The sequence below is a fragment of the Cydia amplana genome, chromosome 5 (assembly GCF_948474715.1).
Source record: "Cydia amplana chromosome 5, ilCydAmpl1.1, whole genome shotgun sequence".
Taxonomy (NCBI): Eukaryota; Metazoa; Arthropoda; class Insecta; order Lepidoptera; family Tortricidae; genus Cydia; species Cydia amplana.
The window spans coordinates 16,023,526-16,049,886 of record NC_086073.1 but is presented as its reverse complement, the minus strand read 5'-3'; the positions used below and the strand labels follow the sequence as shown (position 1 = coordinate 16,049,886).

At 36.2% G+C, this 26,361-nt stretch overlaps 1 protein-coding gene across 2 annotated transcripts in view; it reads right to left on the bottom strand.

The window, feature by feature from the left end:
* The window catches only part of LOC134648356 (homeobox protein aristaless-like), a 103,745-nt gene that overhangs the window by 9,645 nt on the left and 67,739 nt on the right, over positions 1–26,361 (bottom strand). Inside the window, exons 1-2 of one of the 2 annotated variants that reach the window (XM_063502874.1) lie at positions 6,119–6,240; positions 74–356 (exon numbers count right to left, since the gene is read on the bottom strand). In XM_063502874.1, the coding sequence (XP_063358944.1) occupies positions 74–356; positions 6,119–6,134 (299 nt within the window). In that variant the 5' untranslated portion in view covers positions 6,135–6,240. Of the gene's footprint in view, positions 1–73; positions 357–6,118; positions 6,241–26,361 lie in introns of those variants that run through there. The other variant, XM_063502873.1, reaches the window with a different exon arrangement.

The following is a 26,361-nucleotide window of genomic DNA, read 5'->3' as shown; positions in this document are numbered from 1 at the left end:
GCATGTTGTCTTCGGGGCCTGATCCTTCTCTAAACGCAACTCGCTGAGCTCTGAGTGGACAACCGTGACTCACCTAGTAAACACATCAGGGTAATGCGTCCTCGAAAACGCCTTCTCCAGTTCCTCCAACTGAAAACTCGTGAACGTTGTTCTATATCTCCTCTGCTTCCTCTTAGGCGCGAACTCGTCAGCGTCATCGCTGTCTGCGGACCCTGGCGGGGCGGTGGGGGGAGACTGGTCCGTCCTGAGGTCGGGCGTTCGGGTGAGCTCGGGCGTGGTTCGGGGAGAATCGTCTTTTGGCGGCTCGGAGACGCCCATACTGAATTTCTGCGGTTGGTAGTCTTGGGTGAAGTATTCTGAAAGAAAAGGTTGTGGTTAGATGTAATGATTACACACAGAATGTAGACATATCGTTAATCAATAACTGTTTTCATTGACATCAAACTTGATTTAAGGCACACTACTCCTCGTCGACGAAACGTACCGTACATTAGCACAGAATATCTGGGAGACCGAGCTTTGCTAGGAAAACATATAAAAACTCAAAAAATACGCATTTTCCTAGGTATAAGACCTAGCTAGATCAATTTTTCGCCCCCGAAAATCCCCATATAGCAAATTTCATCGAAATCTTTAGCCCGACCCGCCCCGGCTTCGCACGGATTAACAGATTATACATAAACCTTCCTCTTGAATCATTTTATCTATTAAAAAAACCGCATCAAAATCCGTTGCGTAGTTTTAAAGAACTAAGCATACAGACAAACAGACAGGGAAGCGACTTTGTTTTATACTATGTAGTGATAGTGATAAATAAATATACAAGAATTGCTCGTTTAAAGGTATAAGATTATATAACAGTTCTTACATTAGTTAACTCTTCAAACGCTAGATAGATATTATCATTCCAGGTGACAAATTAAATAAGATATTACCCAGTGATAAGAATCCGATTATTATCAATAAGTATTTATTTAACCTTTATTGCACAAAAAGGCGGACATAATACCATAACGAGAATCCTCTTGTGTCAGAGATAATAACTGCCTGTAGGGCTAAGATGGCCGGCTCTTTATCATTTGTCACCATGGCTGTCACGTTCTAACAAATATGTAAGTGCGAAAGTGACGCATAGAATGACAGGTGATAAAAATGCGACCATGATAGCTGGTCTGGATTAATATAAAAATCTCGTCCTTCTAAGCAAATAAACAATTGTCTCAAAACCCTCACTCAACAGTCACGCAAGCCGATTAATTAACTAACAAATTGATTCCCTCACTGACAATTAAGCACCTCAACTGACAATTATGAGCGTAATGCGGACCAAACTGCCACTTACTGACACGTGCATTGATTACTTAGACGTCAATGGGGCGATTCATAAAGCGGGCCAAATGGTTGTAGATGGACTGGTGGTACTGTGATCTCAGATTGCACAGTCTAGGTGACTTGATCTCTGGAGTAAAATGCCTTGCAAAAGGTGGATCTACATCTCTATCTGAATCCCTAAAGACTTTTCTCCTATATTTGCATTCCCTAATATTGTTTGTCATAATGATCAGTTGTCCTAACACTAAAAACCCTCATTTTGGTTTCCCTAAAATATTGATTACTTGTCCTAATGTTATTAAGCATATATTTTCTTTTTTGCGATGGTCGCAGTTCTAACCCTAACCTAACCTACTTTTGTGGCAGTAAGTTCTAAAACCTAACCATTTTTCAGAACCTTACATTATGGAAAATAATCGTTGTGACAAGTGATCGTTAGGACAAACCAGTTAGGGCAAGTGACTTTAGGACAAACGTTGTTAGGGATTCAGAATGACACCCGCAAAGGTCCACGAAGCGCACGCGTCGCGCACGAAGGGTTCCGTACCTTTACGCAAAAAACAGCAAAAAAACTGTAACCCCCTGTAACTTCTAAAATAAAAGAATGATAAAACTAAAAAAAATATATGATGTACATTACCATGCAAACTTCCACCGAAAATTGGTTTGAACGAGATCTAGTAAGTCGTTTTTTTAGGGTTCCGTACCCAAAGGGTAAAAACGGGACCCTATTACTAAGACTCCGCTGTCCGTCCGTCCGTCCGTCCGTCCGTCCGTCTGTCACCAGGATGTATCTCACGAACCGTGATAGCTAGACAGTTGAAATTTTCACAGATGATGTATTTCTGTTGCCGCTATAACAACAAATACTAAAAACAGAATAAAATAAAGATTTAAGTGGGGCTCCCATACAACGAACGTGATTTTTGACCGAAGTTAAGCAACGTCGGGCGGGGTCAGTACTTGGATGGGTGACCGTTTTTTTGTTTGTTTTGCTCTATTTTTTGTTGATGGTGCGGAAGCCTCCGTGCGCGAGTCCGACTCGCACTTGGCCGGTTTTTTTAATACGTCATAAATCCCCTACATACGGAACCCTTCATGGGCGAGTCCGACTCGCACTTGGCCACTTTCTTATTCTGTTTTTAGTATTTGTTGTTATAGCGGCAACAGAAATACATCATATGTGAAAATGTTTTAATAGTTTTATTTCATGATTAACTATCGCGGCAACCGAAGACAATATTATATTATACTTTAGTTTGCTTTACATTGCTACTGACATATCCAGCTTGACAGACTATAACATGTATTTCTAGGTCGTGGAAATTCTACAATCCCCTTTTCCGGAACGGGTAAAATAGTACAATGAACAAGTTCAAGGGGTTTAACATTTTCCCGTGTCTAGTCGTCACGTTGTCAGTTATATAATTATAATTTTATAATTTCCGTGCCATGATTACTTGCCGTCATTGTGTAATTACTGCTTTCTTAATTGAGGACTTTGTTTTCCCGTGGCCAAGGAAATGATGGGTTTGTTCTTTAAAATTAGTATGCTATGGTATTTTTAAAATATTTATTGACATAAACACGGCAATAATTGCAAGAACTGTAAGATTAAAACCTATTTGATAGTTAAAATACTCAGATGCCCAAACTCTGTACACAAAAAGTCGAGTGATCGAATCCACATACCTCATTATTTGCCATTATAATACGTTAAGAAATTTAAGAATATTTTTCTTACTTAAGTACACATTCTTTTGCAAAATCTCTTAAATTACAATGTTGTAATTTTTGTTAAATTTTCTTTAAAAAATGTACAACTATTAGACTGAAGCAAAACGTATTATTCAAAAAAAATCTCCTTTGGCATACGCACGTGCACATACACAAACATGAATAATGTGCAGTGTCAAAAATCCTTTTCAGTCAATCGTTTTAACCAATTGTGGCCAAAGTATCTACTACTATCCAACAAATTAGTTACTAAAATGATTAGTAACAGTAAAAAAAACTAAATTAAGTTAAGTACTGCGTACATAAATAAGTAATAACTGAGCCAATCAACCGATGCCCTAGTTAAGATCTAATTAACCGTGTAGCCTCGGTGCATCCTAAGTTTCACTAACTAGATGAAGGCCGGCCTATACTTTGTTGCTTTATGGGACTGATTCTAGTGGCTAAGTGCGAAGTATGAAGGAAATACAAGCGAAATACAAGCACTGTGGGAACAAGTTTAATACTGTCAATTTTTTGTGTTAAACCCTTTTATTACTGCAAGCCACCTGCCACACGTAAATTTCCTGGGTAATGAATGACGGTAGTCACATTAAACCAATTTATAGACATAGACATAGACATTATTTATTGGTAATAAGGTATTACAGGTCACAATTTTCAAACATATATCTGTACATCTTACATCTATTATTTACACTAATTCGGATAAGTATTACACTATTCTTTATAATCTAAAAATTCTTTTATTATAGGTAGGATAGGTTCGATAGGTTGTTTCAGACGCTCGAAGGGCAAACTGTCCAGAGATAGGAGCCCCGCTACGCGGGGCTTCGTCGACTCAGGGAACGAGACAATAATTTTCACGATATGCCTAGGAATTTCATGGTCTAACTGATTTTACGTTCGGCCGCCGAGATACACAATAAGAACACATATACAATAAGAATAGTGTCTAAATAAAATAGCACGCGTTCACAAAGTCAAACTAAGATTTATTTATAAAACTTAATCATACAGATGTAACATTGTCGTACAACTATAATTTACGTGTAATTTGGCCTGTTCTCGTAATCAATTATTATGTAGGTTTAATTGTTATTGCCTCAATCAGGCTGATTACGGTATTATGCCGCTAATTAGGCTGCCATTATGTTTCTGAGCGCGCTCAATTACAAGGTGTCTTGGAAACAATACTAAGTTTGTATAAATCTCTATTTTATCTCCTTTGAAGTATTTATAGAAGGAAAAGTTTTCAAATTTATAAAAAATCTGTACGTATGCCACTTCTACGTGAAAAAGTAGCTTTTATATATTTTTTTATGTTTTAATAGCTTCACACGGAAAGTAGACAATATTTTCAAGGGCAGACTTCAACCAATGTATGGCATGACAGGTGATAAACATGCGACCATGATACCACCGCTGTATAAATTTCATTCGATAACGTGAACGTGACGTATATGTTTGTGTTTTTGTATGGGATTTTGAGTTTCCAAAACGTCCTGCTTGGCGCGATGTTCAAAATCCTACTAAATGGGACAACGTAAACGCGTACGTCACGTCACGCTACTGAATATAATTCTAGGGGTTCTGTACTCGTGTTCTTTTCAGGCTATAGAAAGCCTAGCAAATCCAAACCATGTAATCGTTTACTCCTTATCTAATATTATGAGAATTATGACACGATAAAACCGCCGTAAACCCAATAAATACTCTTTATACCCGCATTGCGTGCCTCGGAGTGCGTACAAGTAAATTAGTTTTACATAATTGCCATAATTGCAATATGGAGCAACAATTTCTCAATATGACATAATGTTTCAGGCCAATTCGAGTTTCAGTTATACGATCCGTTTCCGATACGATACTGAGTGTCAAAAGTGACATTTCTTCAACCTATAAAGTGTGACTTTTGACACTGACAGATCAGTATCATATCGGAAACAGATAGAATAACTAAAACCCGAATTGGCCTGTTTGTAAAGCGTATGCAGGAAATTATAACACGTAGTATCAATTTCACTTTAATCAATTTTCCCGTTTGCTTCAAATTTGAACTTTAAAATAATAGCATTAGCGCTCAATTTGTGTTCTGCAATTTGAGTGAAATGCGAGTGTGCGAAAGTTGCAAGTTCAAACGTTCCTAAGTAAGATTGCGTGAGATAAAAATGCACTAATTATATGGAGGAAATTCACAAATTGCCGGTTTGCATTCAGTCTTTTTGTAGAGGAATAAGTGTGTCTCTTTCTGTGTCGTTGTTAGAGACAGTGACAGGTTTATTTTACGATTATAGCCAATACAGTGATCATTATGACTTGAGTGTGAAGACAGGCATTTCCTATTGATTTTGACGCGCTCTACTTATTTATCTTCTCCACTTGATTGAATTATATTCTATAGGCCTATATAACTGTCTATAGTACTTACAGATGTTCAAGTTGAAGAAGGTGTCCAAAAAGTTTGAAAGCTTGTAGCAAATTTCTGGAAATTTTCAGAAATTTTTCCATTTTAAAACTGAAAACTCTCGTTGCTCAAGCAAAAATACGAGAATTTTTAGAAGTTTTTCCACGGACTCGGACCCGCACGCAAATTTCACGATTTCGGAAACATTTCGTAGGGACATCCGTCCGTCAGTCATCGTAAGTTGCCAAAACAATCCGGCTTATTTAAAAAGCTCTAATACTCTAAATTGTTACCATATATTTTCTTAAAGAACTGTTATAAGTTGAAGCTCTAAATTATATCAAAATAGGCAAGGTAAGCCGGCGGAAATAAAAAAATAATTGGATCATACACATTTCATTGTATGCTTCACTTGTTCGCGTAGACATCACAAAGTTTAAGTGAATAAAAGCTAAATTTTCGCCGCACATGGGATAAATAAAATTTACACTATAGGGGTTCAAAGAACCTTTTTCTAAACTTATTCTGTACTTGGAACGTAAAATGCTCTAGTGCAGAAACGTATCATTTTCTGCACACCTTTTAGAACAACAATCCCTCTTGCAAAGCATGAGAAATGAAAAATAAAAAAAATACACTCACGTTTCATGATTCCCATCTTAATTAACACAACACAAACTTAAAACTCAATCTCAATTTACTCATTCTACAAATACAATGTTACATAAATAGACAACGATCGCCCGCGCAGGTTTGCTTGTGAATGAAACAAACAATCCATGTTTCTGTAATTACTTGATAAGGAATAATTACTCGTAATTAGATAATGCAATTTCCGTTCGTGCCGCGGTATCGCGATTGGATTATTTGTTTATATATAGAATTTGATAACGTTGATGGATTAATTTAAACGTAGATACTATGTATTTTTAAGCCTCTTAATTGACATTAAGAGCCCATCAACGTGCACACTAGCGCCACTGCTAAATAATCGTGATTTAAAAAAAGGGGGCCGCTACGTTCTGTATTTTGTATTAAAGTACCTTTTGAATATATCAAACTAGTTTCTATGTTGCTGGATTCGTCAATCTATGAACTCAAAACAAAAACGGCCGTTTTAAGTTTGGACGCATTGATTGACGAACATGGAAACTAGTTTGATGTACTGATTTTTCTAATCACCCCATATGACGTGTCTATCGACCCCGTTTTACGATATGTCGAAATCGGGTAGTTTTTCTTGATTTTCTCTGAAATAAGCGGGTTGAAATTAAAAATAAGTATACAGAATTGAAGAACTAAGCAAGACTCAAATCATGATGTCATAATTATTACTTTTATCATTTGGATTCTTGGTGAAAATCGTCCTTGAAGTTGAAAATCGTGTCTATTCACCCCGTTTTACGGTATGTCATTTAATCACTTGTTTGTCATCTTTATCATAATCACTGTCATAGTCATTGATACCCTCCGTTTAGATATCAATTATACGGAAATATTCTTAATGACGAATATTATCGGAAATAACATAACAATAGCGTTATTCATGATCGTCTATGAAATAAAACAAGCCATAATTAATCGCTATAATCGTTTGTTCCTATTCGTAATTTTGTGATTGTTAGAAAGAGAAAATAAAATAACAAAAATCTGTAAAGTTTTATGATTAAGTAGGCAATGTTTAACTACATAATACTTTTTTTTTCAATAGTAGTACTTAATACCGTGAACGTACGTAATACCTACCGCGAACATATTATTATATGTATTTAAAATCGAAATTTTGAAACGAAACATTTGGGTCATACACATATTTTATCACTCACTAGCGACCCGCCCCGGCTTCGTACGGGTTAACAAATTATAGGTACACAAACCTTCCTCAAGAATCACTCATCACCGCATGAAAATCCGTTCAGTAGTTTTTGAGTTCATCGAGAACATACAAACACACAAACCACAACACAAACAGACAGGCGGACGGGGAAGTTTTTTTTATAAGGTGTAGTGATGTGGACAATGGTTACCAGCTGTACTCGTATTATTCATTCCAAGAATTGTTTATATCATTACTTATGTGCACATGGGTGAATCAACTTTTATTAGTCACTCGTTTTATGAAATTTAAATTTTTAACCAACCTTTCCACAATGAACCATTTACCAAGCACGATAATAACATGTACCATGTAAATAGTGTTAATTTCATTCGATAGCGTGACGTGACGTAAACGTTTGCGTTAAGGTGACGGTAGCACTTCGCGCACACTACCTCACTTTACTGGGACAGGTCACTGACCCATCAAGTTTTTTTTTAAGATAGCGTTTTGAGTTTAGTGGCCTCCTTTTAGGAAAAGCGTTCCATTGAAAGAAGAAAGAGAAACAATACATTTAATCTTGCTTTCCTTGTCTGTTCATGTCACACGTGACGTATTTAAATTCTAATAATTCATTTGGTTGTTGACAATTTTCTACATTATGGCTTTGTCGAGATACGCGTTTTCTAAAGTTAAACCGAATAAAACCAGATGTCATTAAGTCAGATGTAAGATTTTATTTACTACTCTATACGACTTTTCATAAGGCTCAAAATCAATTAAATGAGAATTTAAATAAATAAAGTTCCGGCAGGGTGCAAAATTTAATTAAGGCGGACAAAATAAAATTTGAAAATATATGGAAACAGTGTTGGCTAATGTACCCCTAATATCTTTACCGATTTACTTTTATGTGGTATATTCGCCTTTTGTTTCACTATTAAATTAATACAATTAAAATAAAAAATATTATACCGGTATTCCACCGGTATTATTTCAGTGCTGAAGCGATTATCTTCGATCGTAGCCTTGATAATGTAGCTGTTGATAGTTACTTACGGCGGTAGGAGCGGCAATGAACCCCGTGCAGAGTAGAACGTGAGGTGCGTTGGGATAAGTGCATATATCTACTTATAATTCTTTGGCTGGTTGGTAACCCTCTATATTTTATTTTTTTTTTTACTGTTATTAGGTTAAGGGAGTTTTAGGGAGTGAAAAAAAATGATTTTCGTTTTATGCGCTCGCGTGATTGCCGATGGATTATAATTAGACAAAAGACCTTGATTTCCACGCATCGAATGTAGATCCCCATGACACTTCCTCCAAGTCTTCTCCAATAATGTTTATACCGTATTTTAATTACCTACCTTAAATGTTACATTTCTAAATATTTTTTTTGTGCTATACATACTTCAAAAAAATCGCTGGAGGCCTAGCGGTAAGAGCGTGCGAATTGCAATTCCGGCTCGTACCAATGAGTTTTTCGGAACTTATGTACGAAATATCATTTGATATTTACCAGTCGCTTTTCGGTGAAGGAAAAAACATCGTGAGAAAACCGGACTAATCCCAATAAGAGCCTAGTTTACCCCCTATGGGTTGGAAGGTCAGATGGCAGTCGCTTTCATAAAAATTAGTGCCCACGCCAATTTATGGGATTAATTGCCAAGCGGACCCCAGGCTCCCATGAGCCGTGTCAAAATGCCGGGACAACGCGAGGAAGATGATGATGATGTGACACATACTTCCAAAAAAATCTACAAATATTTTACGTGACAACTGCTTATAAGTAAATATTATGTAGGTACACTTATAAAGTATAAAGTAGAAAATATCTTATAGGTACATAATATAAAAACCGATCATGTACGAGTAGGATTCACTATGGGTTCCACAGTTACACATTTTTATTGCATATTTTTTGTTTAAGACCAACTCACCTATTATAGGACATAGGTCTTCCATTAATCTTTTGGCGTTGAACTATTTTTTGTATATGTATTTATGTAATACAATTCTGAGTTAGGTTATGGTACATTTTTGCTCACCTACTTACAGTTATGTATTATATCTGATATGTGAGATACCAAACCTGATACCAAAAATCGCCGCAAAGTTAAAAGTTCATTAATTTACGTTACTCATCTTCGGATCACCGACTTACTACTTCCTTACTTGACATATGTGTACTAAATTTCAATTGAACTAGTCCAGTAGTTACGGTGAAAATTGGCTTTAACAAAATGGCAGACACACGAGTGATCTTATAAGGGAGATTATTTTCCTTGAGTGAATGGTATGCATTTACCCCAATGCACCTCACGTTCCACGCGGCGCGGCGTAATCTGGCCCCTATTTCACCACGGTGACAGGTACGACAAAAACATCACTGTTATTGACGCCATAGGCATCCATGGACTACAGTTACCGCTAACACTGATTTAAACTTTCACGATTTTTACACATTATTAAATTGTACAACGGAACCGCAAAACGTTCAAGCGGATAAACAAGACCAAGTGCGGGTAGTTCGAAAAACTCGCGCGGTTAGAAGATGCTGATGTCAACTTAAGCCAGTCTTCTCCGAGACCACGGGGACAACGCCGTCCTCGAAACGTCGGAGGTAAATCTTAAAACTTAGATACGCGATTAAGTCCCGTTGTACAATTTAATAATACAGTTACCGCTTACCATCGGGCGGGCCGTATTCGTGTTTGCCACCGTCATTGTACCTATTATTAAAAAAAAACTTTATTATATCGGATAAAACAGACATTTCTCTCGCGAAAAAATCTTGTGACAATTGTCACAAGATTTTTCAAAGAATTTTCGGTAAGTCTTGACAGGAAATGAGTTCTGTGTCGCAATTTCGATACAGTTGCCGTGTTTCTTGTGACAATTGTCATTAGCTTCGCAAAATAAGATTTTTTTAGTGGCAATATAATGGAGTTTATTTATTTATTAAAATGTTGGTGGTAAACAAGCACATCGCCCGTCCGATGGTAAGCGGTTACCGTAGCCTATGGAGGCCTGTGACGTCAGCAACAGTGATGTTGACAACTGTCGCACCTGTCACCGTGGTCGTGGTGAAATAGGGGCCAGTAAGTACCTAATAATCGCAGTGGTCTTAAGTGTCACAGACCCTACTGGCGCTTAAGTCCTTTATGACAATTTCTGCCTATTTTAAATTGTTCAAAAAAAAAGAAACCGAATAATTATATCGGACTACCGAATTTTCACGAGAATCAGTTGAGAAATGTGATATGCAAAGGAGAAGAATTCGGACATACGAAAGCATTTTTGCCCAAGTTGAAACGGAGACCTTCGCCAACGCTCGGTCAATGATGGTTTAGGTACAGCTAGCTGTAGAGAAAAGGTACCACCCCTGCATACAATTAATCTGGTCGTACCTTTTCTCTGCAGCTGACTATACACCTATAAAAATGGTTGTCCCTGCTGTAATTTTATACCGGTACCGTACTTTGTATTTCAACCGGTATAGTTTTACCTTCAAAACGAACCGGTATTGATAAATAATAACGGTACCATACCGCTTATACCGTAAAGAAAGCATGATGCAGACTCTGCTTTGCACAATAAAATTATTGTGTGGACAAAATTCTTATAATCACCGAAACATACATACCTATACGCACATAATGTCATTGAAATAAAACATTGTTACTATTTTATAGTAAATTTATATAATACTCGATATAACAATAACCAGACCGCAGCGGTATTAGCCTGTAAGCTTCATCTCTTATCTCCAAATCCGCAAAAACTAGTTAGTACTAAATGCTGGTCTTGCTGTTATTTTATTCTTGAAGATTATGGCTTGTTTCTTGATTATTGAGAACAGCACGTAATCGCACACATATAGACGGAACGAACGGCAACAAAGTAGGTGTAGACACTAAGACTTTCAGGTATTAAACAAATTACGCTTCGTATTAATAGGTAAGTAATATTTAAATGAATATATAATATTCTCTAACGTAAATACAAGATTACAATTGACATCAAATGTCATTGACGTACAGAAGTCATATATTTTTTTTTAATGACGCAAAATTGATACCAGCATAATGAAAATCAATCCCAATCAGTAAAACGAGTCTTTAAACTTTTTTCATTTTAAGCGGGTTTTGAAGGAACAAGTTACTTAAATTCAATTGTAATCGTATTGTTTTAGGATAGTTTACTGCTGTTTTCGATCGTTACGACCTGTAAATAACAACAAATCAAATTTTAAATAAATTTATTTACCCTATTGTTTGAAATACAATTTATCTACTGGTATACATTTTCGTATGCGTATATGATGAAATGTCTAAATAATGTCAAAAACGAGCTACGACGACGTACACGTCTGCTTCGATCCAAGGCCAGCGGCCATCTGACTCGAAGAAGAATTTTGAGTGATGTCGTCAATGTATGGAAATTGTACGAAAGTTTACATTTGGGATTGAATTTCTGTGTTGTATTTGTGAGTAAAAATATAAGTAGATAATAATTTGCTAGTTTAGTTATCTAGCTTTAAAAATCACACAACAACTCAATTACTGTTAAAGGCAAAACTGTAATGCGTGTTGCTCAAACGGAACTCCATATTTTGATTTTTGGATACTTTTAGTGTCGATTTGTAGAGAATTACAGCAAATAAAAAATATTATGCCGTGAAGAGCCGGTACACGGCTTCTTCGTGAACAAATTTACGTATAATTTAATGCAGTTATTAAACATTTCTTGAACAAATTGATTGCACAAAGTGAGCTCTAAATCGAAAACGTCATATACCGTCCCCTTAAGCCTATGATTCGGTTAAATTGTGTTTTTTTGAAAAAAAAAAGAAGCCAGCCTTTTATGAATGTAGTATGATATTTTTGGTTATGGTGCTTTACGCACATTAGCGTCCCAACCCCTACCCTACCCCAGCCACAACACCCCGTTTTAGTATGTAATGTCCCGCTCGATGGTTTTTTTTAATTTTTGAGAACAGTATTAAAGTAGTAAGTGTGAAGGTAAGAAATAATCCTTAATAAATTTTAAACAAAAAAGGTTATATGCCACTTTTTGGTAATCAATGTAACATAGTACGTGATGGTATTGACAGAAATCGTATGGGGAAAACCAGCTTGTTCAACGGTTAAATTTTGTTGAAGTTTATCTAGCTATAACATGAATATGGTACATCATATCAAAAAAATGAATATAACATTTTTTGTCAAGAATTTTATATGAATTATTTCTTTCATTGACACTTTTTGCCTATATTATATACTTTCCCCAAAAATAAAAATAAACTGCCCACCGGGACATATTTTATACTAAAAGGGGGGGTTGCGACCGGGGGAGGGAGTGGGACGCTAGTGTGCGTAAAGCACCATACCCAAAGGTATCAGACTACATTCATAAAGGGCTGGCTATAATTTGTTTGTTTTCCCTGTACATTTGAACACAATTTAACCTAATTACTAATTTTGTGTGGAAATTTGAACAGCGCGCCAAGCGGGACGTTTTGGAAACTCAAAAACTGAAATATACCTACACTAGGGGTTCTGGTACCTCTGGTACATTCAAGAGTTCTAACAAACTGCTACAGTTGTGGCCTGGCTGGTTCTGCTTTATTGTGGATATACAATGTAAATATAAGGTTAATTATAATAAATATATATATATAACATTAAATTTGAATTTATTTTCATCATTGCAAGAATATAGCCCCAGGCGCATAACATTAAAGCTTTAATGTTTAATATCATGTGTTAACATACGTGATACATAAATTAGGCCTACATAATGATATAAACCAACTTGATGAAATCATTGGTAATGAAAATTTACGAATCAAGAATTTAATGATTTTGATTTCCTTAATATCTATATCCTTCCTTCCAATACAATGTAAGCATCCTCTGACAATTAGATTTAAGATTAAAGGCCGTAGATAATTATAGGATATATATAATTGCCGCATTTAAGTTTACACTGCTTATAAATATTACATTGTAACATACATTATTCATTACGAGTCAGATTTGTGGTTTTATCTGTAGCTCTAGTGATCCTGTTTAAACAAGTTGCTAACGTTACTAATCATTTAATCCGATATGTGACAGTTTTTTACATTGGCTCTATGAAAGACTAAATAGTAGTCCGCGGGTCGGCTGCATGAAACCCACGTGATAAAAAAAAATCGGTCAAGAGCATGTCGGGCCATGCTCACTGTAGGGTTCCGTAGTTACCCTTTGGTCACAATAGGCTAAATTTTGGCTAAGCTGGAACCATTAGTATAGATAGAAGATTGTTCTTTTAGTAGCTTCAATTGCTCTTAGTCTGCTGCGGCTTAACTTGGCAAATTTTGCGCAAATGGCAAAAAAAAGTGGAACAAAAATTGATCAAAATCACCTCATTAAAAATAAAATGAAACTTGTATGATAGGATAGCTGTGCCTTCGAGGACAGTAAAAAAGTGGTCGGCCAAATTCTGTGTTGGCTGGTTTCCTGTGTCCGACCTAATTTGTGGTACCACGTGACAGTTACAATTTACCTCATCGAAAAATATAATAAAAAAAGGTATTAACTTGATTATAACAGCTAAATTAAACCTGTTGATATATGTCTTGGTCGGCCTCACCTTTGCCTGGCAGTTTTTGCAGTCCGACCACATTTATTTTTTAAAGAAAATTTCGGATAATTCGGGCAGTTAACAATTAAAATAAATACATTGACCATGATGCAAGAAACAGTATTTTCAAACAAAAATATAAGTAGGTAAGTAGATAGTCTGTGCTGCGTGTTCGAAATTACTTGTGTTAGTTAAAAGTCATAAAGTCAAAGTAATAAATATTACTTACTTTGATTTGTAACGATCCTTGGAATTAAATTCAATTATACGAGCATTAAACTCATTATATGTAATTATTTCAGACGTTCGTGCACAATTTTAGTGAAATCGATATTTTGCAAAACATTGTAAATTAAATATACGTAATTATATTAGATATATCCGACAGGAAAGGGATGCAGGTATAATTAACTTTTTACATACTCGTATATAGTTATGCGAAATGCTCGTTAACTGCGGTTTTCAATAATTCAGTAAAATAATTAACCTCTTTTGATTTTGACACTTTTTTAAAACATGGGCAAGTGTCCCGGACTCGCCCTACTGCGGAACTGCATCAGCGACCTTAACCCTCTAATGGTCACGTGTTAATTAAGTCAATTATTTGCTAATGCGAACGACATCGACAGTAGGTATGTTGCATGCCGTAATTGCTTGTAATTAGGCCGTTTGAGTCTGATCATGCGAGGAGAGTACTATTGGCTTTAGAAGGCGTGACGAAATATCTTCTCGTCACTTATTCCAAACTTACCCACCATAATGACGCAAGGTTGTTCACGCTTTTTGTTTTTCAATGTCTAATTTCCTCACTATAATTGAAAATCATCAGATAAAATGTCTAACACAGAATGTAACACTATTTGAATAGTTTTTTTTTTACCAAAATATATAAAGCATTTATAATAGGTACCTATTTATTAATATTTTGGCATGCATGTCTCATACCCGAATTGGTATCGTTAGGTCATATTGGATTGCTGATAAAATATACCTCTTTTGATTTTGGCACTTTTGTAAACACATGGGTGACATGGGCAAGTCTTCCGGACTCGCCCTACTGCGGAACTGCATTAGCGACCTTAACCCTCTAATGGTCACGTATTAAATATTTGCTAATGCGAACGACAGTATGTTGCATGCCGTAATTGTAATTAGGCCGTATGAATCTGTTCATGCTAGGAAAGAGGTACCATTGGCTTTAGAAGGCGTAACAAAATGTCTTTACGATTTTTATTGAGTAAAAATTTAAAAATATATTTTATACTTATATTAAAATCTCAGAATTTGATTTTTATCAGTTTTGTCAATTGATCACTCTTGATGATTGGTGTACGCTAAAGACAATCACAGTCACACATCACGCCCAATGACATCAATAACAAATTGTTGAATCAGAATTGGCCTCCATGAGAGATGCGATTGGCGATGGTAAACAAACTCACCAACGGACCATCTGATGAAAAGCAGACAGTTATTCAGCTTGCAACTCCAGATTTATATCTGGATTGACTATTTTACTGGTTAAACGACAAATACAGGACACATTTATGATTTGACCAGTATACATAATCGTCGGTGCGAATAAAAAAATCGCCATATATTTTTTAGCTTCTTTACAGGAGACAAAAAAAACTGTTTATTTTCCTGTTTGTAATATATTTGTTGCACCTGTATTTTTTTTCTGGTAGATCAATGGTTTTTACATGATACTTATGCAGAAAATAAACAGTTTTTTTCGTAAATTTTTACAATATAAATTATTTTAACCAGAATTTTGCTACATAGCGACTTAAATTTGGTTCACTTAAAATCGTCATGTGTAAAGTTTACACATAGCGATTTGTTGCCAAAGTAACGTAGCACGAGAAATGATACATACCGGATTTTAGGGTCAATAAATCGCCATGTGCAACATTATCGCCATCACCCTCGACGGAAAACAAGGTATTTAATTTCGTTATGTGCAAAAAAAAATCACATACTTAGCTATTTTTTTGTACAATTTTTGTTAGTTATTTTCAAAACTAATATAGATATAAAAAACATATTGATATAGGTCGACGGGAAATTGAAAAAGGAATTAAATTATGCCAAAATCAAAAAATCGTAAAAAACTCATAGCGATTTTTTTATTCGCACCGACGATATGCAGTTATAATGCGCAATGCTGCTTGATAAAACGCAATGACACTGCGTACACGCTGCGTTGCGTCTAGTGATCGGTGTGTGATCGGTCTTTTAGAGAATCCCGCACTTAGCGTTTTTTGAGCGTGGGCGCCTAGTCAGAGTAGTCAGCGCTATGGAAAATGTTGTCACTGCGTTTTCGTCTTTCTTCCCATGGCTGCTGTTCGACGCAACGTTGGCGCAACTACGCAGCGACGCCATTTTCCATAGGCCCACGCTCAAAAGACGCTAGTGCGGGGTGGCCGTATACATTATTTAATCAAAAGGTCGAGTTATATTCGAGTTTCTGTAGTAGAAACTTGTCTTTTGCGGCGAACCGTACCGGATTATGTATAATTATTTAATTGCTAGCATTGTCGGGGCATCGGGATCATTCGTATAATATGTTGCATTGGATTTTACAAATTATATGATGATTTCATTCTTGTATTTATTATATTGTGTCAGGTTATCATCCTTTTGCCCTTTGTTTTGATTTGTATGTTTTCCGTGAAAACAATTAGTGGCAGGAGTTCTCAACCTTTTTTGTGACGAGCCCTAGCCCTAGGGTAAAAAAGTCCCGCTTACTAAAAATCAGGAAAATGTATTCAATAGTGCTATCGGGTGACAAATTTTACACTAGTCATACCTATTTTCGAAGCGACAGAGTGACTTCGTGCCTAAACTCCTACTTGTGCTACTTCCGCTATTAAAGATATGTCTCTTACTTAATTAATTCACGACTGCTGTGAGCAGTCGTTCTGTAAGTGAGAAAGAGAACATGTTCTGCGATACGGAGGGATAACATTATTCGTGACGTAAAAGTACTAATAGACGGGCGTACCGAACCGCAACCTTGGTACGGTCCGGGCCATATTCGATCGTGAGAATCGCGAGGTGATTGCCGTATGTCCGATAAGGACGCAGCTATGAGTGAGAGAGATAAAAATATATGTGGACCGGACCAAGGTCGCGGTCCTGTACGCCCGTCTATTAATACTTTTACAGTGAGAATTCTGTACGACAAGGCCCCTATTTCACCACGGCGACAGGTGCGACAATTCGACAAATGTCACTGTTGCTGACGTCACAGGCATCCATGGGCTACGGTTACCGCTTACCATCGGGCGGGCCGTATTCCTGTTTGCCACCATCATTGTATTATTTAAAAAAAACTTTATTATATCGGCAAAAAACAGGTATTTCTCTTTCGAAGTTTATGATGATAATGATGACAACTGATGAATGAATGATGAGAACTTTCGGTAATTCTTGACACGAAATGAGTTCTGTGTCGGAATTTCGTGACAATTGTCGTGTTTCTTGTGACAATTGTCATTACATTCGCAAAATAAGTACTTATTTATTGGTGATATAATGGAGTTTTTTTAATTAATATGTTGGTGGCAAACAAGCACACCGCCCGTCCGATGGTAAGCGGTTACCGTAGTCTATGGAGGCCTGTGACGTCAGTAACAGTGATGTCGACAATTTTCGCACCTGTCACCGTGGTGAAATAGGGGCCTGCTGTACCTATCATTATTTTCTTCTCAGTGCAACTAGTAGTCTACGCTCTATTGCCACTACTAAAAACAAGTATTCGCAACATTTCAATTCAATCCCAATAAAAACAGGATGTCCATAAAAGAGCCGTCCGCTGACACTCGACTATGAAATTAACAAATCGCCTTAATTTCCATCGTAAATTATGCCGTAATAACATACCAGCTTATCTCGACCTTAGACATCTTGTTGTGTTCCCGTTCGGTGCGCGAGCGCAGGATTGAGAAATTAATTATTGATACTTTTTAGGGTTCCGTATTCCGTACCCAAAGAGTAAAAACGGGACTCCACTTTCCATCCGTCTGTCTGTTACCAGGCTGTATCTCATGAACCGTGATAGCTAGACAGTCGAAATTGTCACAGATGATGTAGGTAGGTACCTATTTCTGATGACGCTATAACGACAAATACTAAAAACAGAATAAAATAAATATTCAAGTGGGGCTTCCATACAACAGACGTGATTTTTTTATAGTAAACGGAACCCTTCATGCGCGAGTCCGACTCGCACTTGGCTGGTTTTTTTTAGATACACAGGAAACTCTATCGTAAACTGGTCTTATACTGTTCCACCTCGCTCATGATCGGTAAGCAATCGGAATAACACAACTTGTATTCGCAAATCGCAAACATTGCTACTTGCCATAAAAGGTTCCCATACACAGTGAAAGAAACCGTGTGGTTATTGGCGCTTTGGACTTTTTATTTTTCCATAATACATTATTTAATATTAAACAGTAAAATAAGGTTGTAAACGCCAAGCGCGCTTGTGCATCTTTCCCCGTTCGACCCTTAGCTATATCATGTATTACGACTAAGAAAATAAAAGTGATTTTAGTGTAACATATTCTTTTACGATTGCTTCTGTGCCTTTGTACGTCTTTGTAATAAACAAAGGGTGATACGAAGTTAATTACATACAGAAATGTAAGTAGGTGTAATCAAATAACATAATCTTTGTTTTTTTTTGCGACTACCATTACATAGTTCGAGGTATAGCCGATTGGCCAGTGTGAGCGCTCATTTTAATAGTACGTGACATTTTAAGATATACCACTCATTATTTTACAACATGTTATCTGGTTCTTAATTAATATTGGTATGTTTTTTACTACCGGTGTGTTGATAAGGGGTAAGTGTTGAGGTGTGTGTACACTTTGGCAATATGTGGTTGAACGAAGAATAATATATCACAGAAAATATGATATATGATAAAGTCTCCGTATCGCCATAGGCCAAAATATGAAGATTTTTCTACCTGGTAATTAATTCACAGATCACCAAACATATGTAAGTATCTACTAGTAAACTTGCTAACTATGTAAACAAACCGGCATATTAAAATTGTCTCTGAATGTCAATTTACCAGTGACTTTTGTTTACATAGTTAGCAAGTTCCATAGAATGACACTACATATGTATGTACTTATATTTACGTAATTTGACTAATAATAAGTTTGTGGTAGGTAAGTTTTGCTTTAACGGGAGGTAATGTTTACAATGTACGCTTTCTTCCAATTTTATACGTCCCAATTCGAAAAATGCTTTAAAAAGTCACAGCGGTATGATGCTGATCTATCAGTGTCAAGAGTGACATTTTTTCATTAACTTCAAAATACATTACTTTTGACACTGACAAATCGGTATCGTGCCGCTGTGACTACTTAAAGCATCAATTGTATGAATCGGGCCGATAGTCCTTTTGTTTAGTACAGTCAGCAGCAGAAGTGGCTAAGCGGGCGAGGTGTTCAAAATTACCTTGACGCGCGACGATTCTCATAACAAGAAAGTTGCGTCAAGATCATTTTGAACGCCTCGCCTGCTTACTATTGCTGTACTTTACTGTACATAAAAATACAATATTTATACCGGAGTAAAATGCATGAAACGAATGTGTGTCGTGTTTTTTGCTGTACAATAAGTTAGATCATATTGTATGATAATTAGTCATTACAATTGTGTAGTTAAAATTAAAAACCGGCCAAGTGCGAGTCGGACTCGCGCACGGAGGGTTCCGCACCATCAACAAAAAATAGAGCAAAACAAGCAAAAAAACGGTCACCCATCCAAGTACTGACCCCGCCCGACGTTGCTTAACTTCGGTCATAAATCACGTTTGTTGTATGGGAGCCCCACTTAAATCTTGATTTTATTCTGTTTTTAGTATTTGTTCTTATAGCGGCAACAGAAATACATTATCTGTGAAAATTTCAACTGTCTAGCTATCACGGTTCTTGAGATACAGCCTGGTGACAGACGGACGGACGGACGGACGGACGGACAGCGGAGTCTTAGTAATAGGGTCCCGTTTTTACCCTTTGGGTACGGAACCCTAATAACCGGTACCTATCACTGCAAAAAGTGCAAATCATAATGATAAAGTTTTTGTTTAAGCCAGTTTACTGCGTAGTATCCGCGTCTCTATGTACCAGTGCGAATATTGACTAAATTGACTTATCTGTATACGTTATGTCACATAAGCCTTATGTGTTAGAGCTATACCAAGCTATTTATAGACTTTTCAGTGTCAAAGTGTCAAGCGGCCGTATTCGAACAATGCTTACAAGAGATCACTGCGATACGATAACAATCTGTCACATATTAAATAAAAGTTAAATTGGCTTTGTACCCTGTTACTTGTAGTTGTAACTTGCAGATATATAATTTTCCAGAGCTCATTCACTTTACTATGGTATCATGGAGACAGGACAGAAAAAATCGACCTTTAAGTAGTAAACAAGCGTTGAAATGTGTGTCCGTTACTTTTCTATAGCGGCGTGCGCAGTGCGCACTTGCGCACTCGCAGTGGCTAAGGATGTCACTTTTTAAAACACATATATCGTGTGCTTCCTGGGGAATTACCATGAAGTCCTTATTGCGATTCAGTTTAGGATCTAAACTGAATCGCAATAACCATTTAGCCGCCTTCAAAAGGGGGCACAAATATTATTGGTAACGCTCAGATTCCCAGTAGTTTCAGGGTCCACTCAATATTCTCTCGCGACCCACCAATGGGTCGCAATCGCAACCCATAGGTTGGGAAATGCTGTCTTATGGTATTGAGTCCGCCTTTTGTACAATAAGATTTTCTTTTGTGCAATATAGATTAAATAATTATCATCGTGTAGTGGCAACCCTATCCGCACGCACTATCACCGCCATCTGTAATTACGCTGCGAAACTTTTCCCGCGTTTTTGCGCGACCGTTAATGAATTCGAATTGTTGTCGTAATTAATTATGGTTAACGCAAAAACGGAGAAAATGTGTTATACGAACAACTGGTGAACGGACTGAACTGTACCGCTTAATGAATAGGTTGAAAAAAAAAATTGGTTTGTACAGTTTGTAATCACTCGTTGCTATCATTATAAAAATAAAATATGTTTCGAGCCATGTAGGTATATGAGCAATTAATTAAAAAAAACTCATTCTAACTGTGAAATTCTTTAAATATTAAAATAAAATTAATACATAGTATTTCTAGTTAAACAACGTCCAACATTTTAAAATAGCAATTATATAAATCAATAAATCTTTCAAATCTAACTGTAATCGCCTATTTTAATACATATACAAGAATGGCGGCCAGTGATCACAATAAACAACGTATTTAGCATAGAAATCGACCATCAACATGATTAAAGTGATATAGATGTCCAAAGTTAATAGGATGGTTGATTAAGCTGTTGCGACACGGGGAAAGTCGGGCTGATAGACTAGTTTATAAGATTGTCGTGGGTTTACAATTTAAGAGAAATATACTTGGTCAACCAGATCTTGACAGTAGAAAAAGGCGGCAAATTTGAAAAATGCAGGCACGAAGGGATATCGTCCCATAGAAAATTTGAATTTCGCGCCTTTTTTACTGACTAGATTTGGTTGACCAGCTATATACTTAAGACTTATTTTTAATAACCAATAACATTGGAAAATTATGATATGGCTTCAATATTTAAGGTGTTAGTGTAGGTTAGGTTAGGTTAAGGTTAGGTTAGTGGGATAACTTCGAATGAGGGATAATTAAAAATTCAGGGTGCTTAGCCAATATGCCAATCGTGAATGCTGCGTAGCGTAGCGTAGTCATCTCTCTCTATCACACTCTTCCATATTAGTGCGACAGTGACAGTTGCATTTCGTTCGCTACGGAGCGTAAACGATTGGCATGTTGGGTACGCACCCAGGGGTTGTTTGTTTTTGCGGTAAGCCCCTCGTTGTCGATAAAATGTTTTGGTCCCATTTATTTCTAACCGAAATCATAGAGAAAAAAATACATAGAGTGCTCACTCCATACATCAGTTTTAGTACCAAAAAGACTATTATTAGCATCTAGCATCGAGTAACGGAACTATCAGTACTGCACTTGACAATAGATGTAGCACCGACCGGAAAGTCTTATGCTGTTGAGATAAGACTTTCCGGTCGGTGCTACATCTATTGTCAAGTAGCAGTACTGATAGTTCCGCTACTCGATGCTAGATGTAGACACTGAAATTAATAGTCTGAACTGATGTATGGAGTGAGCACTCTTGTCTTACTATATTTCTCTATGCCGAAATGGACATTATGTTAATATAATTCTGATAATATAAATTGACGACGAATAGGTAATATTATCGTCGCTAAGGATAATTATAACGAACTGTAATATATAAAAAAAGTCGCATAGTACCTACTCCAGGTTGGTTTACTTTTATTTCTAGTATAGTCAATTTCATATTATTTATATAAAATTGCTTTAGGAAAAGAACATTATTATTTTTATTTCATTATAACATGCATATTAATAGAACCGAACTTTATTTATAAACATGCCAACTAAAAGTGTACTGAAAAATCAGCTTTATGACATGTGGTTTCACGGCGTGCGAAACGAATTATTCGATATCATTTCTGATAATAGTAATCGTTTAATTAAATTTTATTAATAGCGGCAGTAAAGCTGTTTGTAATTATAGACAAATAATTAAAATAAATTAGATTGGTTATAATTATTAATTTATCATCAAGTGTTTTCTCCTGGGTGGTTCTAAAGTTATAAAATAATATGTATGGTGTTACCTATATATTTTTTTCAGTTAAGTATTATAAAATGTACATACGAAGGCTTCAAGTTGAAAATATACGTAAGTAACTGATCTGCTGGTGATCTGTTGTAACTTGTATACAAAACGTATGAAATTAAAACATTTGTTTAATTTAAACTAATTTCTATAGGTACCTATACTATACCACTAAAACGTAACAGTTAATTAAATATTTGAAAAATCTTAAACTCGGTGCAATTATGCTTGGGTAGCAACTGTCAATAGCATGTAATAGAATGTTTCGTACAACCAACAGAAAATAAATTACTAACGTAAATTTGCTGAACATAAAATACCTACAGTAAAATTTAATAGTTTGCGTGCTTGACCACAGTAAATTAAAAACTAATTAACTATTTGTCAGAACCAAAAGAAGTAAGACCATAATAGTTTTTAATTTTTTTAAAGGGTGATTAGATCGGATAAACAAATAAACATTGCAATGTACCCTATGTGTATATAGTGTAGCAAGTAACGCCTTTTTTGAATTGTGACAAGTGTTTTTGAATTAAAAATCGATTAGAATGATTAATATTTGTGTTAGCATTGGCTGGAAATAGATATTAAAAACGCATTGCAGTTTTTTTTTGCAATTCCGGGGTTAGCTTCATAGTAAAAGTTGTTCAGTACCTATAACCTACATACATATCTATCTACCCCTCAGCGTATCGACGAACATAACAATTTCACCCTGTATACATTTATGCTTGCAGCAGAAGTTCAAGTGAGAAATTTATTGGTGAGCGTTTATCATCTTGCTAAAATAAATTATAAAAAGCAAAAAAGGTTGTGTAACCCTGTCGTAGAGAACAAAGAAACAAATGTAAAAATGTTGGTGATCGCTTAAGATTTTTTTTTGCAGTGAGGTGCAAAATGTCTTGTTTAATAACAAAAATTAAATTAATATTCACATCACGCATGCAAATCACAGATGAAAAGTCACAATTTCGCGCCAAAACCGTGCGTGCTAATAAGCTATTACGCGTAACGTTTTTTTTTATTCGCTCACTTGCACTGGACAAAGGCCCGATGCATTTGCAATGTCAAACAGCCATTAGCGCAGTCTCACGGATGTCTATGGTCAATTAAAAAAAGAAGTCTTATGTCACACAAATGTGAAATAGACATAGGACTTTTTAAATAAACTTGCTGGGGCTAATTGTTTCGCATTGACGAGAAAAAAGGTGTCTATTGCTTTACAGTTAAGTTTTGTTTTAACCATTGCCGTGACAGGCGATAAAAATGATAGTGTTGTTTATGTTTGTGTGGGCTTTGTATGACAGGGACATGGGTTCATATAAATGTTACGTGAATTTTTGCACGAATATGCATATGTAAAGCACGAACAGGTTGATTATTTTCATTCATTCATTATTGTAGAGTGCAATTTGTAGAGTTCTAAAATATTAAATAATCTTTTTTTGGATATCCAATTACTAAAGCCCATTGATTATCAAGCAATAAGAAGTTTTTCTATAAATATTGAAATAATACTTGAATAAATGAATTTTTAACCTCCGTATATGATTAAGAATAACTTAATCTCTGTTTGTATAAATTAAATCCAAAACTCAATTTTCTAACGGAATGTGTGCCTTTTGTAGTTTCTGACAGCCAGCCACCAGTTTACGGTACATATACATATGTATTTAAATGAAAACATCCAGAACTTCACATGACCCTCGCCCGCGGCGGTGGCAACCCTGATAGGAAATGTCAGTCCTGCAGCTGCGCCGGTGCAACCATACATTAACGCGACGCGGGCACTAATTGCGAACAAATATCACACTAGGGCTGTGCGTGTAAGTTACCAAATGTTTTTAATTACTGACTATCGATTGATAGAGTCATCTATCGGCATTCGGACGTCCGACGATCACGTCCTTTCTCGTCGCTTTTATTTACTCTACCACCCAATTCACTCATTGTGTTAAAAAAAGCAACAACGGTTGCACTCCGGGAGTGCCGATAGAAGTGAAAACTCACCTCACTATGTTACCGACGCTCGGTAACAAGATACATACATTTAGCGGAGGTATTCTATTTATTTATTATATATTATTATCATTCTCAAATAGGATCACACTTTTTCATTGACATGTTTATTTACATACTGCCATGACAACGTCAAATTATTTGAACATAGGTAAAGAGTCTTGAAAAGGAGTCCGCAACATAAATGTCAAATAACATTGAGTTTTTCTTTATTGATTTAAATGCCATTTAAATTATGAGTGGCCACCTTACGGGGCTTACGGTCACGTGATCGCCTTACACCCCTTACGGTCACGTGATCGCCTTACGCTGTCTCGAGTTTATCATTTTTTCCCCACCTCAAAAAGTGCCCAGCGCCGCTAAAGAAGTTTTCACTTAAAAAAAATCATGAAATAAATAAATAAGTACCTAAGTATATACCCGCGACCGCGTAGCTTTGAATCGCGGTTGTGCTAGCCCTAGGCCTAGGTAAACCTTTGCCGGGGCAATTACGAGTTAGTTCGAAGCAACTTTGCGTTAGATATTAGGTACATCTACTTTACTAGCCCAGGGCCAGGGCCACAGAATTATGAATTTCACCCGATATTTCACCACAGTCTTAATTCAATTTAACTACATATTTTATAATCACCAACAGAAAAAGACACGTCATACAATCTGAACCATTCAACTATTTAATCACCATACTTTTACCTAAAATATTAATTGAAAATACCCTCAATAAATACTATAGGTAAGTACAAAAGTTTATACTTAGTCATATATTTTTAAAATACATATACATCGAAATTAAAAGTAGAGTGTTTAACTCGGTTGAAAGCCCCTTTGGTTAACAATCTTCAGAAATTAGAAGTCAAAATGGACGTCTAAACCGTGAACCGTAAGCTAAAAAAAAGTTTGACATTCCTGGCCTAGAGCGTAAAGGCGCCATTACTACTGCGAGTTGCGACTATAACGGTGGGTGATTCTGGTAGTTGTGTTTACCTTCGACAACTCCATTACGGCGACAGAAACGATGTAGTTTGCTTTTTGCGCTTTCTTGGCGATAATGATAACGTGCTAATTGTAAGTACATACATGCACTACAAACAGAGAAAAATAAATAGGAAATAGTACGCTCGAAACAAAACATTAACTTATTTTATACTCATTAGAAATGACGTTTATTACAAATAGAAATGAGGTTAGTGAGTTGTGCAAAGTTCATGTTCTGGCAAAAGGTTTCAGCTTGCAACTGGAAGAGATCGAAAGACACCAGTATTATTTATGTAAGTATAATGACATGTTTACTTCATGGGATCATTGAATTTTGACAACCCTAAATAGCCGAAAGGGATATTAGTGCCATAAGTTAGAAAGGGATATCATGATTCGACCCTGAATCGCTGTCAAAGTTCGGTTTTGTAGGTTGTAGGAAGTGTCCCTTCTGTACGGTAGAACTAGGTATGACTTATTCTGTGCTAGCGGTTAAAACAACTATGACGTCATTCATTTATGCTTGTTTATAGGTAACTCCCGACGCAAAAGGAGGGGTGTTATAGTTTTGATCGCTATGTACAGTCAGCAGCAGAAGTTGCTAAGCTTTGTGGCAGGTAGCTCTTAAACGGTAGTACCGATTTGGATACGGTATTTT